This window comes from Alternaria conjuncta (assembly GCF_024043145.1).
Source record: "Alternaria conjuncta strain BMP 0040 chromosome Unknown scaffold_16, whole genome shotgun sequence".
NCBI lineage: Eukaryota > Fungi > Ascomycota > Dothideomycetes > Pleosporales > Pleosporaceae > Alternaria > Alternaria conjuncta.
In genome coordinates, this window is record NW_026250105.1 from 280,700 (window position 1) to 297,281 (window position 16,582).

Genomic DNA, 16,582 nt, shown 5'->3' on the forward strand with positions numbered 1-16,582 from the left:
TAGCGCGTCATGTCAGGGTCCAATTGGCATGTCACCGCCGCCACAGCCTTTGGTACTGGCCACATTGCTACAACCGTGGCCCGATGGACGACTGATTACAATTCCCTGGAATGCCGCGGGTCTGATCTAGTACGATACATCTGTCCCTTCCACGGTTCACTCTTTTGGCCTCTTGTGAATTCGGCTTAGGCTTTGTCTTTCATTTATCTTAGATTGCCTCGAGTCGGAACTTCCTACTTCGTCCAGGGTCTGATTTCCGACTTGCGCCAACGCGGTTTCAATAATCTACACGCTGGCCTCTTTGCCTACCCCACACGTACACTCGGCATTTAATTTACCGGAGAGACTCATATACCGGGGATACGAGTAGCTGTAAGTCTCCAACTCCTCCATCCGCTTGGGAGGCGCTGTCGCCGACGTTTACTGACTGGAGGACTCAAGTAGCCACATCATACCATCACCACGATGCGCTCCGCCGCGCAGGTGTTCTACCTAGCCGTCTTCTCGCTGCTGGGTAGCTCACACGCTGCAAGCCATGCTACCAAGTCGAGTAGTCCTCCGTCAGACGTCTGCGATGTAAGCAACAAGTCGAAAGCTCCACCAGCCCAATCTGGAGACTCAAATACTAAGACCGCCTTTCAGATATCGCCTGGTGCGATAGTTTCCGACGCTTGCGTAAGCTACAACACCCTCGAACAGCTCAACGAAGCCATACACCCATACCTCCAGTCCATCACGCAAAACACCGACTTCTTTTCGCATTACCGATTGAACCTGTACAGCAAGAAATGTCCGTTCTGGGACGACGAGAATGGCATGTGCGGGAACATCGCATGCGCGGTTAATACACTGGACAACGAGGAAGACATACCGCTCGTCTGGCGCGCAAAAGAACTCGGCAAGCTGGAGGGGCCTACAGCACAACATCCGGGGAGGAAGCAACAACGGGAAGAGAGGAAACGGCCGCTACACGGCAGCCTAGGCGAAAACGTCGACGAGAGCTGTGTGGTCGAGTACGACGACGAATGCGACGAGCGCGACTACTGCGTACCGGACGACGAATCGGCGACTGCAAAGGGCGACTACGTGTCGCTTGTAGACAACCCAGAGCGCTTCACCGGATACTCGGGCGTCGGAGCTCAGCAGGTGTGGGAGGCTATATACCGGGAGAACTGCTTCAGTAAGCCTCCCAAGAACGCACCCTCCACTGGCAGTTCGTCACCACCTGGAGGATCGTCTTTTGGCGGGTTTGGAAATCAACAACAACTGCACGCCGCAAATCAGTTCCGCAACGTCATGCAGGAACAGGGCAAGAAGCAAAAGGTTCAGTCTGCGATTGCTCACGGTTCTCCTGTAGATAGCCTCGATCCTGTCGAATTCGACGATACCTGTCTGGAGAAGCGCGTCTTCCACCGCGTCATCTCTGGCATGCACGCGTCCATCTCCACGCACCTCTGCTACGACTACCTCAACCAGACAACAGGAGAGTGGGGACCCAACCTGGCCTGCTACGAGCAACGCCTACACAACTACCCCGAGCGCATCTCCAATGTCTACTTCAACTACGCACTCGTCATGCGAGCTGTAGGCAAGATCAGGCAGCATATTTCCGACTACTCCTTCTGCTCTGAAGACCCCGAACAAGATCTCCGTACCAAGAACTCGGTCCTGCGCCTCGCATCCGCCCTTCCCTCAGGTCCCGAGATCTTCGACGAGACGGTCATGTTCCAAGACCCCGACACAATGGTATTGAAGGAGGATTTCCGCAACCGGTTCAGGAATGTTAGTCGCATCATGGATTGCGTCGGATGCGACAAGTGCCGACTCTGGGGTAAACTACAAACGAACGGCTACGGCACAGCTCTCAAGGTGCTCTTCGAGTTCGACGAGAACGATTCCTCAAAGGACCCGCCGCTTCGCCGCACCGAGCTTGTCGCTCTCATCAACACGATGAACCGTCTTTCACATTCACTGTCCGCCATCAAGGATTTCCGTCGTATGATCGAGGAGCGCGATGGCTTACCTAGCGACGTGGCTCCTGCGCTACCGGCGACCGACAAAGGAGTGTTGAAGACAAGACTCGCGCTCGAAGACTCTGACGAAGACAAACCAATCGACATCTTGACTGGCGGAGAAAAGATCCCAAGCTTCAAGCGAGACTGGGACGCGAGGAAGATGACCGTGTGGCAGGAGGTCAAGGCTGAATTCAATCTGGTCAAGAGAACATTCTACTACGTGTTATGGCAGTGGACTCAGCTTCCTGGGCGATTGTAAGTCATGAAATTGCCCACAACTTACTAAGACACCAAACTAACAGATGGAACAGTACCAAGATCTTCATTCTCGAAATGAGGAGAGCCTACAACTGGTGGATGGGTTTCGTGCCCGGTCCGAGGAGTTGGGAGATTCGCATCCCGAGACGAGACGAGCTGTGAGCTTGTTCTCGAATCGAGATGCGTAGATGCATGCTGGTTTTAGATTGTACATATGTTTTGATGCATAGCTTAGGCGTATTTGGGTATGATTGGGTTGGCATATATCGAAGGCATTAGATGGCGTTTTCTTCATTTCGAACACGCGCAATGCTATAAACCTGGCACGTTTGAATACATCTTATCGCAACATACCCACGGTTCTCCTCATGCATTATGCGCTGACGCGACGTTCCCCAACAGTTGTCCTCCGCGGCATTCAACGCGTCGTTCCACGCGCAATGACATATCCCCATCCCCAACGCCGCGGTATCAGTACCCCCACTACGTCATCTCGGCCGACCTTCGCCCTCGCCTCGCCTCCTCATTTCCAATCCACCGTCTCCAAACCTTCCATCCGCGAACATCCGGTCGTATCGCATCAAATAAGCTCTGCTAAGCATTGAGGAGAAGCTACACGCCTGTTTTCCACATATTACCCAGTTGGGAAAGCGGAGAGGTGCGGAAGATGAAGCAGAGAGAGGAACAATGATGAGTAAAGTATACCAAGGTATGCGTATGTTTTCGCAGGTGACTTCTCTGCGCGCGTTGCGCAAGGGATCGCTGGTCAGTGTTCGCGTTACCGTTATTGCCCTCGTCATCACGTCTACTAATCGTTATTTACGTGTCGTTTGCTGCAGACTGTGCCGCGTTCAGACTACTAAGCTTTTAGTTAAGCTACACGCCTATCATCCACGATTACCCAGAGCGGTAATTCGTAATCTAACAGCAAGAGAGGGGGTGCGAGAGGGGTTCGAGCTGTCCCACAGCGGGGTTCTGTGAGGGGTTTGCGTCGTCTTGACTCTTGGGTACTCTGTTTTTCTGTGGTACTCTGATATATTTTTGTGGTTTTGGGAAAGGTACCCGATAGATATTTCTGCCAAGGTGAGGAGAAGGCATACGCCTATTTTCTACAGTTGATGCTCGAGTTACTCAACGGGGTAAGGAAGGATGCGAAAGCGGTGTTTGCGTATGTCATGGTAGTGCGGCTCCCGGAGTTGTGCTGCTCGTCATACCTACGGGTTTGGGGGGTTGTTGCGTGTTGGTGATGATGGTTGAGGGGGGCTTTTCGCCTTCGGCTTACTACTTGCGGATGGGACGTTGAAGGACGCTTGGAAGTTTCGAGACGAGCGATAGCGCTGCTTTCGATGGTTACTGATTTGGGTATCTGATGGAGTGGAGATTAGGCGGATGGTGTAAGGAGAACGTGTACTGCTGTTCATCACCGAGCTTTTACTGAGTAGCTTGGACCTGATCAGTTTCCTTTCAGTTTGGTACAACATCCATCAACTGAACAACATGACGTGGTGGATGCTGTACGAAACTGAAAGATGAAACGATAATTTCATCTTCAGACAATGCGTTTTGAGTTACTTCATGGGACACACAGGTCATGAGCCGAGAGACGCGATGATAGAAATTCTGTCGAAACCTTGTAGGCGTTTGGATATGATGAGTATGATTATAGAGAACATTGCCTCTGATCCATAGTGCCACGTTCGCACAACATCTCGATTCGAAATCCGTTCATCAAATGACTGCAAGCTTGCAATACATGTGGTAATCTCTACGTTCACGCAAAACGTAACATGTACTACCAAAACCATCAACCCACCGCTCCTTCCAGAACTCGCCCTAACCCTGACCCGACGGACAGTTCTTTTCTAGAAATAGTAGTCTGCATTAGGTTTTCAGGAATCTGCAAGATAAAGCGAAGGAATACGCCTGTTTTCGACAGTTACCTGACTGGGACAAAACACCAGATGTTTGGGTATGAAGGAACACGCTTGTCAAGTGCTGGTTGCTTTTCTACCCGCCTAGTAGATTTGTACCGAGATCTGAACACATGCAAGATGAAGCGAAGGAATACGCCTACTTTCCATGATTGCCTGTCTGGGTAGGCCAAGTGACACACCGATGTTTGGTGTTGCTTTTTAGTGTTTGAGATGTTGGTACGCTTGCGGAGGCGTGTTTAGTTTGGAGGGATTTGAAGCAGGGTGCCGATGGCGATACATTGGTAGTACAGAGACGCGATGCGAGGTTTGCGACGCTGAAGCTCGTTGCGAGAAGGAAGGGGCGCGGATGGATTGGTATAGGAATAGAAGTTACGTGTGCCTCAACTCTGCGCGTTTTACCATCGTGCCTGGATGCGACTACTCAGAATGCCAATAATTCGACAAGTGCATACGCACGAAAAGACGCCTGGCGATCAACAGAACATGAGCGATTACACGTGACTTCTCATTACACAGCCTCACCAACGGAAAAATATGAGGCTCTCATACGCCTGGTTTCAACACCTACCCAACACCGTAAACGCATCCACTTCCTAAGGAACGACCAAGCTACACCAAGTCTGACAAGCCAAACGCCTACTTTCCACGCCTACCTTTTCCAGTAATTTCTCTTCGTTGGCAAAAAAAGACGACATCGACGTGTCGTTGGCGCGTCATCGAGAGAGGAGAAAAGTTTGCTTATTCCCGCGTAACCTTCCCTTCCGCGGGTGCGAGTCGGTGAGCCACGGGCAAGCAAAACAAGCAAACCAATTTTTCTCCATTGGCATTACCAAGCCTCCGCATCTACAATCTACGGACTTCTTTAATGGGTAACTTTGAAGAGGCCAAGCTTTGGAGCCTGCAATCGATGGTTACTGTTTAGAGGAATATCGGCGAGGATGAAGCTGTTTCACCGTCATTGCCGTATCGAGTGCTGCGATCAATGCGCGAGTTTAGTGGATGGTGATGGGAAAGTGTTATTTCCGACGTATTGCCGAAGATGGTGGATGAGGCATGAGAAGGTTTTAATATAACCGTTTGGCGCCTGCTTTCGATGCCTACTCTATGCGGTAGGTGAAGAAGGTTAGATGCAGGGACGAGAGGTAGTATACGAGAAAGGTTGCGTGTTTGCTTTTGAGGATTGGTGGGTATACCCGCCTAGTCTTGATCCACTGACCGGGTGGACGTTCAGCGGGTATGTACAGCCGAGCTCAAGTATTAACAACTACGGATGCCAGATAACCACCAGCCTAAGATTACAGCAGATCCTATTTACAAGTAAATATAGCACAGAGGGCTACCACCAAGGGTGTTGAGCACATCGCGAATCTTCACAGTCTTTCCGTTGACTCCCAAGACCAAGGGCTCGTCGATAGTGGCGTTGCGGGTTGGAGGCTTGTTCGACAAGGTCAAAGTACCGGTCACCTCATTCGCCTCACGTGGGTGAAGCGTCTGCCAAATCCAGTAGATGCGGTCAAGCATAGCGTGGTGGAGCCAAAAGACGGGGTCGTTCACAGAGGAGTAGAGATCAGTTCCGTCGCCGCCCATGGTGTAGTGGCCTGATGTGTGTAGACCGAGGAAGCCGTCTGGGTAGCGACCTTGGATTTCGACCCAGAAGTCGCGATGCGTCTGAGAAGCTCTTCCAACGGTTACATTCAGTAAGTTCGCCGTAGTGAACCACTTCTTGGGAATGTAAGGACTGATGTCTCGGCGCAGGCAATGAGGATTGTAGTCGTTGGGGTCGATGCCCAAATCGGGGAAGCCTTGCATACCAGGAGAAATCGGACCAATGTTCGCCACCGTGCTGTGCTTCGTTAGCTTTCCGTAAGGATTGAGTTATGCGACGGTCTCACTTCTTGAAAGGGCCGCTCTTGACACATCCGCCTCCTTTTCCAGAGGGGATGGAGATTGTTCGGGCACCGGCAAGACTGCCGTTGTGCGCGAAGAACTCGCCATCGCCACCCAGACTGGTATCACTTCCGTCGAAGACGGGAGACTTGTATATGTTGTCGGTATGTGCGAACCAGTTCCAGTACTAGGGAAGTTAGACATGTAGCAGTCACTCGAAGTGTCTGGTACTGACTGGTTGATAGCCCTTGTAGCCACATTCGTTTCGGAGGGCTTGCTCGTAGGACCAGACAAAGTAGCGGTGCCAGGTGAGGAAGAGACCATTGCCATGAATACCAAGGGTCTGGTTCACGTGGATGGCGACATAGTCGTCAAAGCGCGTCTTCGCTGCTGAAGCCCACGATTTGTCAGACTTGGCTGGCAAAGTTCGAAGACATTGGACGGCTTTGATGTATGCCTTCCGCTCTGACTTGCTCAGGTGATCCCTTGTCGAAGTTAGCTTGCACCAATTCATGCGCGTGGTAAGCTTACCAGTCCCTCCGGATGGTCGTCTTCGCCAAAGAACAACCTTTGGGGGCCCTTTTTGAAACACTCTCATTTTGTTCAAGCGTTTCGTATGCGCTCTGCTGCAGTTGGGCGAGAGCCTCGAGAGGGTCTACTGCAGGGTCTATGTCGATGACTGGAGTTGAGGGCGAGTCAAAGGGGACCGCAGCCACAAGGCTTACAGCCAACAGCTGCACGGCGGTTACAGCTTGTAACAGACGCATAGTGATGGTGATGGGATCGCTATGTGCAAGGTCTGGCGATTTAAGGAAGTAAGATCTGAATCCAAATCGACGGTTATATCCAATGCGAAGGCAACCCTTGTTCATGCAAGGCCTTCGCCGCAAGCGTACTTCCGATTTCCAAGGACCTATATTAGAAGAAGCGGCTCTGCAGCGAGTCCAGATGAATAGATTGATCAACGCGGCTTAGAGTATAGGCGCGCCTAATGAAAGCCTGCATCATCCTCGTACTCTAGCCCAAGAGTGTCCTGCTATGGGGCCATAGCTCGTACTGGAAACGCGGTGCAGGCTAGCCTACGGCCTCCCTAGGTACGTGTTTGATCTCGGAGTAGCGACTGAACGGCTGGTAGCGCTCGTCGTGGGATATTACCATGCGGAATTTATGCTGCCAAGATGATACCATGTTAGGGCGATGGGAGTGCATGCTTCCAGAGCACGGTACTGTGTGTGGTCGCCCATTGTTCGCTTGGAGTGGCGAGTAAACGGCTGTCACGACGGGGACTGTTTTTGGTAGTGAAAACTTCGCGCAATGCGATGCAGAAGGATCGTCTGTCGACCGTTTAGCTGGGTGATCTAAAGGCTCCTGAAGCAAACTTGGCACTGCTAAGATCTGGGATCTGTAGGATTGTGTTGGATCGAAATGACATATGCATACAAAGGCGAAAGGTTGGCTATCGACCAATGGGACGCCGTCCCACACCATACGACTATATCTGACTGCGGCATGAGATCGTCAAAGGGTCGCGTAGGAGTGGCGCCTTCCTGCGCTGAATGCGAGACGGGACGGAGACGGGAAAGAGCCCTTGACAGTGGTAAACGATCCCTAGTACCTGCCGCCCCACGAACAACCGGTTCATTCCCATGACCGCGCCGCTTTATGCCAGAAGCCTGTCGACCCAGATACATTTTCATATCCCACGCAATGTCACCAAACAAGCTCGTTGGCAATCAAGTAACAGATCGCATAGGCCTACAGCTCTGCCTTTGCCTATTCAGCCTAAACTGATCCTTCTCGTATTGCCACCCCGAGAACCAACATGTCGGCTTGTTTACCACAGAAGCGAGCTCGGTTTTCGCTGCAAGTTGAGACCATTCATGCGCGCAGCGGACCATTAGCCACCCGTCGACCCGTCGAACCGTTGCGCTGGGCTGGCTCGTCTGCGATGGAATCCTACCCTTCGGCCCGATTACTTAGTGTGCGAACGCATCTGGGACCGGTGCATGCTGAAAGTAGATGCAGGTGCGGGCTGCATGCAGGCGATGCCGTCTCTTTGCCATGCAATATGGGCAATATACAGTCGTTTCAAGAAAAAGCAAAGCGAAGGAAGGATTCTCCAAGAAATTGGCACACAAGGATGCCACATCTCACGGTAAGCAGGCTGACGAACCAACAAACGAGGCCATGTCACCTTCTAGAACACTGCTACCGTGCTTTCAAGTCGTTGCAGAGAGCTCCGTATCCTGCTGGGCATGAAATGTAGGAAGGGGGCATGTAACACAGCATATCCTTGGTTTCGACAGGATGCATGACACTTATGTCTCCTCCCTACGACTCCATTTTGCTAGACCCTCATCTTTGCCGTCACTATGGCACCAAAGAATACCGACCCGGTGCGTGCAGCAGAGAGTAATCTAGGATACCTCCTCGGCGTTACCGCGACTTTCCATGTCATCGCACTGACCTTCGTTGGGATGCGCATGTACGCCCGCTTCATCGTCGTGAAGGCGTTTGGCAAAGACGATGCCCTCATACTAGCGGCAGCGGTGAGAAACTATCATGAATCAAGTCTGAACGCTTCCCTAACTGCGTGGATTAGACTTGTGTTTTTCTTGGTGGAATGGTGACCTACATACTAGCTGGCCAGCATGGCTTAGGTCGTCACACCGACACTCTCGAGAAGTCAGATCACCAAGAGTACCTGAAGTTGACCTTCATACAAGCTCTTGTCTCCAGTATTGGTGGTATGGCCTTCCTCAAGTTGTCCGTCGGGTTCTCACTCCTTCGTTTGGGCGTTCCCACGTTATATAACAGGATACTCTGGTCGCTTATCGGTAAGCCCATGGTGCTTTGAAAAGCGAATTAGTTACGTCTACTAAGCATTGTCAGCATTCGTCTGTCTCTACACACTCGTATCTTGGAGTGAATGGGCTGCCGTGTGCAAACCTATCGCCGGCTTCTGGAATAAGGACCTCAAGCCAACCTGCGTGCCTGTGAAAATTCACAAGGGCTTTGCGCTGATGAACACGAGTAAATCAGTCCTTCACCACACTTACTATACTCGGTGGCTGACCAGATCGTACGCAGGCTGCAACATGTTTACGGATATCTGCTTTGCAACCATCCCTATCCCCATCATTATGGGGTTGCAGATGAAGCAGAAAACTCGCATGTACCTCATCTTTGTTCTGAGCTTGGGCTACACGTAAGTTTCCCGGCATTGAGAAGAGAGAGACTTGAGTTGAGGTACAAAAGCTAACCCAAGTCAAGAGCGGTGGCCATGGGCATCGTCAAGGCCGTTGTGCAGAACACAAAGAGAGGCGACCCCGACCAGTCGTTGTATGTCTCTATGTCTATACTTGAGCCAGTATGGACGTTTGCTAACAGTATGCCAGCACAAACGACATTCAATTCTGGGGCTTCCTCCAAGTGAACGTCGGAATCATAGCCGCATGTGCGCCATCGCTCAAGCCCCTCGTCGGTGGCATTCTTCGCCTCCCCTCGACGCAGTATTCCAACAGCCGAAGTAACTTCGCCTCGGGATCGAACGGCCAGTCCAACAAAAGTAGATTGCAAAGCAGGATACGCGTCAGCACTCGAATTGAGAGCAAAGGGTGGATAAGGACAGATAGCGATATCGAGCTGGATGAACGGGAGTCCTTTGGCAGCCAGGCGAAAATAACAAGCAACAAGGATGAGCGTGTTGTTCGATAATAATAAGTCCGTTTTCTAGACGATACTCATTTGCGGAATTGAAGGTTGTGAAGATGCCTATGTCGAAGCAGATAGCAGTCACACAGCACGATACGACTGTGCAAGTAAGCAGCTTTTCCAGCGGTCGCGCATCTAAGAAGGCAAGAACCCTATCCCGAAGTATGCGATGCGCTGCCTGTGGACGTCAGACGTGTAGTGGGTGTCGTGCGTGTGGTTCATCCCAGCAGCGGGCGACCTCGGGATGACGCGGGTACTAACGGGACACCTCACTCCGCACTCATGCTAACTATAAACGTGTCTACACGACTGAACTCTGCTAACTCACAGCATCCGGTACGTTCAAGGAGGAGACTACCACATCGCCGCATAAATATCACGGATCGATAGGGTATCAAACATCGATAGGGATATCATTCGTAACGCGGGATGAGTCCTCACGGCAGTATTGGGCGAGAACGAAAGCTGTTTAAACATGAGAATGCATCACAAGGGAAATCATACAACAGATATGGCGAGGCACACCCGTTCATTTCATCTCGTCTATGGTATAACGATACGCTAGTCATATCCCCTTCGCAACTTTCAGGGAACAGTGCGGACCAATCACGATTAGACCTGTACCAAGTTTGGAGCGACAACAGACAAGCTACGCGCAGTCTATTTGCCGGAGTTGTACCTTGCGCCGCCCTGGCCATCGTTGTAGTAGGTCGAGCCCTGGAAGTGATTTAGCAAGAGTCCATCCGTGTTGGATAAGTTTGACGTACGTTGGGATTGCTGTAGTAGTACGAGCCATCGGTGTTGGAGTAGTGGTAAGAGTTGGAGTTCGAGGCGCTGGAGCCATAGTCGCGGGAGCAGTAGTGGTTTCCCTACAAAGGAATGTCAGCGAGGCGTATAAAAGAACGAAAAGTAAGATCGTACTTGGCTGTTGGTACCGGAGCTGGTTGTGGTGTAGCCTCCGCTGCCGGTGTTGCCAGAGGAAGCCGAGCCGTAGCCGGAGGAGTTGGATGTGTTCTGGGACGACATGGCAGTTGACTGACCGATGTGGGTATTCGAATAATCGGCGGATTGAGTAGGCTGAGTGAGATCAAGTTGCAGAAGAGAAGAGGAAGTAGTGTTAAATGTACGAGAAAGGCAGCGCCCTGAAGAGAAACCCCGCACTGAATTCCCGCTCCGGCTTACGCTTTCCTCATTCTGATCCCACGAGCTTCGCCACACGGAACGCGCTACTGCTTGTATCAACGTTTGACCGCTATCGCGCTGTCACGAGCTTACCAGAAAGGACGGGCCGCTACTACAATCTTGGTATAGTGACGCGGCTTTCAGACTACGCGACTCATGCGAACGCGTTTGATTAACTTGGGCTCAAGATCTCACTGGCGTTAGAAGGGAAGTAGACCGTTCAAGTTACAGTATCATTTCTTAGGTTGCTACACTCGATCTTGGAAGATCAGCACATGACGAATGCAGATACGACCCGACCATCCAGCTTCCTCTCTTCCCTTTTTGTCTATTACGTCCTTTGTATCTTCATCAGCCCCAACGACGGAGTCGTGTCATCTGCATATGACAACGTGTCTCAGTGCGCCGCTTCAACCGCTTAATGCTGTCGCGCCGGAGATGCCTGTAGAACGGCCTCAATGACAGAAAGCTCCACCAGCTCGGCAGCCGCCTGGTTTTGTTCCCTTTTCTTTTTTACTCTGTACCATGCCACGAACAGGACGAACCCTACGACGGCCGACGAACCGATTGCGGAGATGACGATGAAGATGATGATGGTGGCAGAGGTAGTTGCCTGCTGTTTCGCGACTTCTGTGACAGGCGACGATTTGGGTTCGAAGAGACTCATCGTTGATCACTGCTGTTTGCTCGGAGAGCGGACTGCTGGAGGTTGTATAGAGAATGGTGCCGCGCCGGTTTAGACGATGTCCTATCTGGGCCTCGTCGTAGCGACAGTGCCCTACTGAGTCACTCGCTCGTCCGACGTCTGAAGCGTCTGCCGTAGGTTGAAGGTCGAGACCGTTGGCCCAGGTGGTATCGGGTTTGTCCAGATGAGCGCCGGTCCGTCGAGGATGACAACGCCGCGTTGTCGAAGGCGCCTCCACCGCGCTTTGCTGTGTACGTTGGACCAACGGAGAAAGGCGATGACGAGAAGGATCTGGAAGAGAAGGATGATCAGGACGCCGATGATGATCAGGAAGAGCGGCCAGTCGGGAAGATTAAGGGGCGCCAGTGATACGTGAGTGGATGCTGGGAGTGTCGGCATGGTTGAGAAGATGGCGTGAGAGTGAAGATGCGAGAGGGAGGAGCTTTTCCAATGATCGAGGAAAGTTCCAGTAGCGGTGAGTTGACGCTCACGTCTCACTTTCACCTTCACTTTGAAATCTCATCTCGCCCGTTTGCGGTGACATCACAGTATTTCCTCAGTCACCTAGTATCTTGTCGCACCCAGGAAGATACTTTGTCTCTTCTGTCGCAGCTTCGTACTTTGCTGTCGCACCCAGATACCGACATCGTATCCTATACTCACTTTTCTCAACACCATACCACCCTCTGCCACCTACAATGGCATCGCCGAAGCTACAAGATAGCGGAACCGTGAGCTTGCCGACTACGATGGCGGCACCAAAGCTGCAGGAGAACGGAGTCCTGAGCCTGGAGGATACGCCCGGCGAGATCAAGAAGATGTAAGTACATGACTACAATGAATTCAACTACAATACTAACATTGATATAGCATTGAACAGAATGACGCGCAGTCCCCGCTGCTGAAGCTCCCAGCAGAGATCCGCAACCGCATCGCAAGTCTCGCTTGCGAGACAGAAACTGGTTTTGTATGGTTCCTCGATGACAATGACTATATTGTCACCTCTTCGAAGTTCCGCGAAGCGGTTTCCGCAAACCCTTTGAATGCGGTTTGCAAGATGCTGCGCGCGGAGACAAAGTGGCTGGAGATCAAGATGCACAAGATCAAGGTGGAAAGCGAAATCTTCTTGCGCATGCACACCAACAAAGACCTCCGATTGAGGCAAATCAAATGCGGCATCGAGATAGCGATCATTCACCAAGGTGAATTCATGATAGAGAATCGCCGGCGTCAAGCCATCTTCGAATACGCCAAAGCAAACCCCGACATCAAGATCGTGGTGCGCATCACCAACTGGAAAGTTGCTTCGGCAATGATACCACTCCAGTACTTTGTCTGCCTGGGATGGGCCATGGAAAAGACCCTACGGGGCAAAATAAGGAAGTTTACCGGCTGCAAAAAGGCCTTTGCAAGCTGGGAGGATGGAAAGGCAAAAGAAGACCTCGATCTGTCAAATCTGAGGTTCTTCCCCAGCATGGTGTTCTTTGGCGAAGACACGTTCCGCCGCAACATGAACAATGGCGAGGAGCGTACATTCGTCAAGAAGCTCCTCAAGCAGTATGGGAGTGAAGATGCGGTGGTGGAGGCGATGGGCGTCTGGTTTGAGGAGGGTATATAGATGTCTTGTTCGGTCCTCCGCGTCGACTCGCGCGAGATGCACCGAGCTGTATTTGGTCGCATCGGCAGTAGCTACCCCGAGAAATGTAAATCCGAACAGTCTGACCACGATTGATCTTGAATGCAAAGTCTTATACCTTGACATCGGAGCAGCTTGGGAAGTCGGTGTAAGATGTTGCTCCGACATGGTTTTGCAGCGAGAGTCAGTTCCGAAGACGGCAATATCGCCCGCTGACTGTCGCGGTCGTGCGAGCAAAGACCGATCGGGCTCTGATGCCTGCGCGGGATGATTTGCCATAACGAGCATCGTGGAGCTGAACCATGAACGAACGTTGCAAGAGTTGAAGACGAAGAAGTCGCGCAGCAAATGTATTGCGTCTACGATGTTCGAGATTTACGATTGTGGCTAGGCTTGACATGTGCTCTAGCCTTCACATGCCAACGGCGAGTTCCACGGTTGCGCGTTCCCACGCGTGACTTGCCCCAGGTTTCCCAGCAAGCCCCAACTCCTCGGCGTTCCGTCCGATGGAGAGGTCAGCCAACCGCCAGCCGCCAACCACGCTGCGCATACCCAAGTCATGTGGGCGCTGACGGCGACGAGCGTCTTCACATGCAACAGCTGGACCGTTGCTCAATATTCACATCAGCAGCGCAGCGCAGGCCGGGCTTGGTGAGGCTCACGCATTGCCAGCAGACAAACCGCCGCCGCGTGATTGGCCCGCGCGGCGACAACCTAGGAAGTGCATGCGGGTTAGCGCATTCTCCACTTCCGAGGCACAAGTTGCGCTCCAAGTGCTAGACGGAAGCCGAGCAGCCATCCGTTGCATCCATACAAAGCAGAAGCCGATCCCCAGACTTTTCGCCTTCATCTGCTCTCTCCATACCCCGTCTTTTCTCCCCTTCCCTCTTCAACCGCATCCACCACCATGCCTGAGAGAGTCATTGTTGTTGGCGCTGGCCGTAAGCATCACCGCATCATACACCGTCACGCGCATGGCTAACCACGACGGCAGTGTCCGGCTTGAGCGCTGCTCACACCATCTACCTCGCTGGTGGAAATGTTGTTCTTCTCGACAAGAACAACTTCATGGGAGGCAACTCCACAAAGGCCACATCCGGAATCAACGGTGCTCTCACAAGGACGCAAGTCGACGAGAAGATCGGCGACAGCGTCAAGCAGTTCTACGATGACACACTCAAGTCTGCGCGAGACAAGGCGCGGCCAGACCTGATCAAGGTCCTGACCTACAAGTCCGCTGCTGCCGTCGAGTGGCTGATGGACGTCTTCAACCTAGACCTCACTCTCGTCTCGCGGTTGGGGTACGTCCGACAGTATTCCCGAATCTGACACATGTACTGACTTTGACAGCGGTCACTCCCAACCCCGTACCCACCGTGGCCACGATGCCAAGTTCCCCGGTATGGCCATCACATACGCTCTGATGCAACGATTCGAGGAGTTGGCCGAGCAGGAGCCAGAGCGCGTCCAGCTCGTCAAGAAGGCCAAGGTCTCCAAGATCAACACCGAGGGCAACCGCGCCACCGGTGTCACATACACATTCGGCGGCGAGGAGACGACACTCGAGGGACCCGTCATTCTGGCGACTGGTGGTTACGCCGCCGACTTCACAGAGGACTCTCTTCTGAAGAAGTGGAGGCCAGACACCTACGACCTCTCCACCACCAACGGTGCTCACGCTACCGGTGACGGACACAAGATGCTGATGAAGATTGGTGCCAACGGCATCGACATGGACAAGGTCCAAGTGCACCCTACCGGTCTTGTCGACCCCAAGGACCCTACAGCAAAGACCAAGTTCTTGGCCGCCGAAGGTACGTGCATCACCGACATATATCTTTCTCATGCTAACAGTCTCTAGCTCTCCGTGGTGAGGGTGGTATCCTTCTCAACAACAAGGGCAAGCGCTTCTGCGACGACCTCGGTCACCGCGACTACGTCTCCGGCATGATGTGGACTGAGAAGGAGAAGGGCAACTGGCCCATTCGCCTTGTCCTGAACTCCAAGGCATCCAACGTCCTCGACTTCCACACAAGACATTACTCCGGCCGTGGCCTGATGAAGAAGATGACCGGTGCGGAGCTCGCCAAGGAGATTGGTGTCAGCGACAAGGACCTCCAGACCGAGTTCCAAAGCTACAACGCTATTGCCAAGGGCGAGAAGAAGGACGAGTGGAACAAGAAGTACTTCCACAACCTGCCCTTCGACATCAACGACACCTTCCACGTTGCGCAGATGGAGCCTGTGCTTCATTTCACCATGGGTGGTATCGAGATCAACGACCAAGCACAGTGCTTGAACTCCGACGGCAAGCCGTTCGACGGTCTGTACGTCTGCGGTGAGCTTGCTGGTGGTGTACACGGTGCCAACCGTCTCGGTGGTTCATCCCTTCTTGGCTGCGTCGTCTACGGTCGTGTAGCAGGAGAGTCTGCTTCCAAGTACCTTTTCCAGCAAGCGCTCAACAAGTCTGGTGGCGCCGCCGTCAACCGTCTCGGTCAGATCTCGCTACACATCGACCCATCGCAACCGGGCAAAGTGTCCGTCGAGTGGGGCAACGGTATCAGCGGAAACGCTCAAGCCAGCTCTTCGTCAGACCCCGTTGAGCAACAAAAGCAGCTGTCTTCAGCACCTGTCATGTCCTCGAACGGCGACTCAAACGATCCCGGCAAGGTTTCCAAGCCTAACGCACCCAAGAAGTTCAGCATTCCCGACAAGGAATTCTCGCTCGAGGAGGTTGCAAAGCACAACAAGAAGGATGATCTATGGATTGCAGTAAAGGGCATCGTTATGGACGTCACCAACTGGACAGATGAACACCCAGGAGGTCCTCAGGCGCTCTTCAGCCACATGGGCAAGGACGCGTCAGAGGAATTTGAGATGCTTCACGACGATGAGGTTATCCCCAAGTACGCCCCCGAGATCGTTATCGGTCGGGTCAAGGGTCAAGAGGTGACACTTGAGTACTAGAGGGAGGGAAAATGTTGTTTGTACTTTTAGCATGTTCGAAATGATATCACTTGCATATTTCAGATGAAAGTCCAATTGGCATACTCTTGTGATGTCTGCACCATTTATGCATTCACCTGGTTAGCAGGGTTACACTGCAGAGAGTCGAGCCTCTCGTGCCATGGTAGCGGCGGCAGATCAGCCTTGGATCAGCCTCGGACCCTGGGCCGCATTTTCCCCAGACCATGAACACGCCGCACCCAGTCCCCCTTTGAGCATTACGCAGGCGACATGCTCACAACTGCGTAACGTTTCCCCTCACGTG

At 52.5% G+C, this 16,582-nt stretch overlaps 7 protein-coding genes across 7 annotated transcripts; 5 read left to right on the top strand and 2 right to left on the bottom strand.

The window, feature by feature from the left end:
- Positions 1–465: 465 nt before the first annotated feature.
- Positions 466–2,435, top strand: J4E85_009253 (uncharacterized protein; the record flags this gene model as incomplete). The annotated part of the gene is made up of 3 exons (XM_051473477.1): positions 466–576; positions 643–2,270; positions 2,327–2,435. 3 exons carry the CDS (start codon positions 466–468, stop codon positions 2,433–2,435), a joined length of 1,848 nt encoding a protein of 615 aa, XP_051322682.1.
- Positions 2,436–5,518: 3,083 nt separating this feature from the next.
- J4E85_009254 (uncharacterized protein) lies at positions 5,519–6,861 on the bottom strand (the record flags this gene model as incomplete). The annotated part of the gene is made up of 4 exons (XM_051473478.1): positions 5,519–6,050; positions 6,100–6,281; positions 6,330–6,579; positions 6,626–6,861. The coding sequence occupies 4 exons, from the start codon at positions 6,859–6,861 to the stop codon at positions 5,519–5,521; spliced, it is 1,200 nt and encodes a 399-aa protein (XP_051322683.1).
- Positions 6,862–8,466: 1,605 nt separating this feature from the next.
- Positions 8,467–8,951, top strand: J4E85_009255 (uncharacterized protein; the record flags this gene model as incomplete). Its single annotated transcript, XM_051473479.1, has 2 exons — positions 8,467–8,643; positions 8,745–8,951. The coding sequence occupies 2 exons, from the start codon at positions 8,467–8,469 to the stop codon at positions 8,949–8,951; spliced, it is 384 nt and encodes a 127-aa protein (XP_051322684.1).
- Positions 8,952–9,192: 241 nt separating this feature from the next.
- Positions 9,193–9,811, top strand: J4E85_009256 (uncharacterized protein; the record flags this gene model as incomplete). Its single annotated transcript, XM_051473480.1, has 3 exons — positions 9,193–9,302; positions 9,368–9,436; positions 9,493–9,811. 3 exons carry the CDS (start codon positions 9,193–9,195, stop codon positions 9,809–9,811), a joined length of 498 nt encoding a protein of 165 aa, XP_051322685.1.
- Positions 9,812–10,468: 657 nt separating this feature from the next.
- J4E85_009257 (uncharacterized protein) lies at positions 10,469–10,834 on the bottom strand (the record flags this gene model as incomplete). Its single annotated transcript, XM_051473481.1, has 3 exons — positions 10,469–10,525; positions 10,576–10,677; positions 10,730–10,834. 3 exons carry the CDS (start codon positions 10,832–10,834, stop codon positions 10,469–10,471), a joined length of 264 nt encoding a protein of 87 aa, XP_051322686.1.
- A 1,539-nt stretch (positions 10,835–12,373) lies between these two features.
- Positions 12,374–13,293, top strand: J4E85_009258 (uncharacterized protein; the record flags this gene model as incomplete). The annotated part of the gene is made up of 2 exons (XM_051473482.1): positions 12,374–12,495; positions 12,546–13,293. The coding sequence occupies 2 exons, from the start codon at positions 12,374–12,376 to the stop codon at positions 13,291–13,293; spliced, it is 870 nt and encodes a 289-aa protein (XP_051322687.1).
- Positions 13,294–14,218: 925 nt separating this feature from the next.
- On the top strand, positions 14,219–16,278 carry J4E85_009259 (uncharacterized protein; the record flags this gene model as incomplete). The annotated part of the gene is made up of 4 exons (XM_051473483.1): positions 14,219–14,252; positions 14,306–14,612; positions 14,662–15,125; positions 15,173–16,278. The coding sequence occupies 4 exons, from the start codon at positions 14,219–14,221 to the stop codon at positions 16,276–16,278; spliced, it is 1,911 nt and encodes a 636-aa protein (XP_051322688.1).
- Positions 16,279–16,582: the final 304 nt, after the last annotated feature.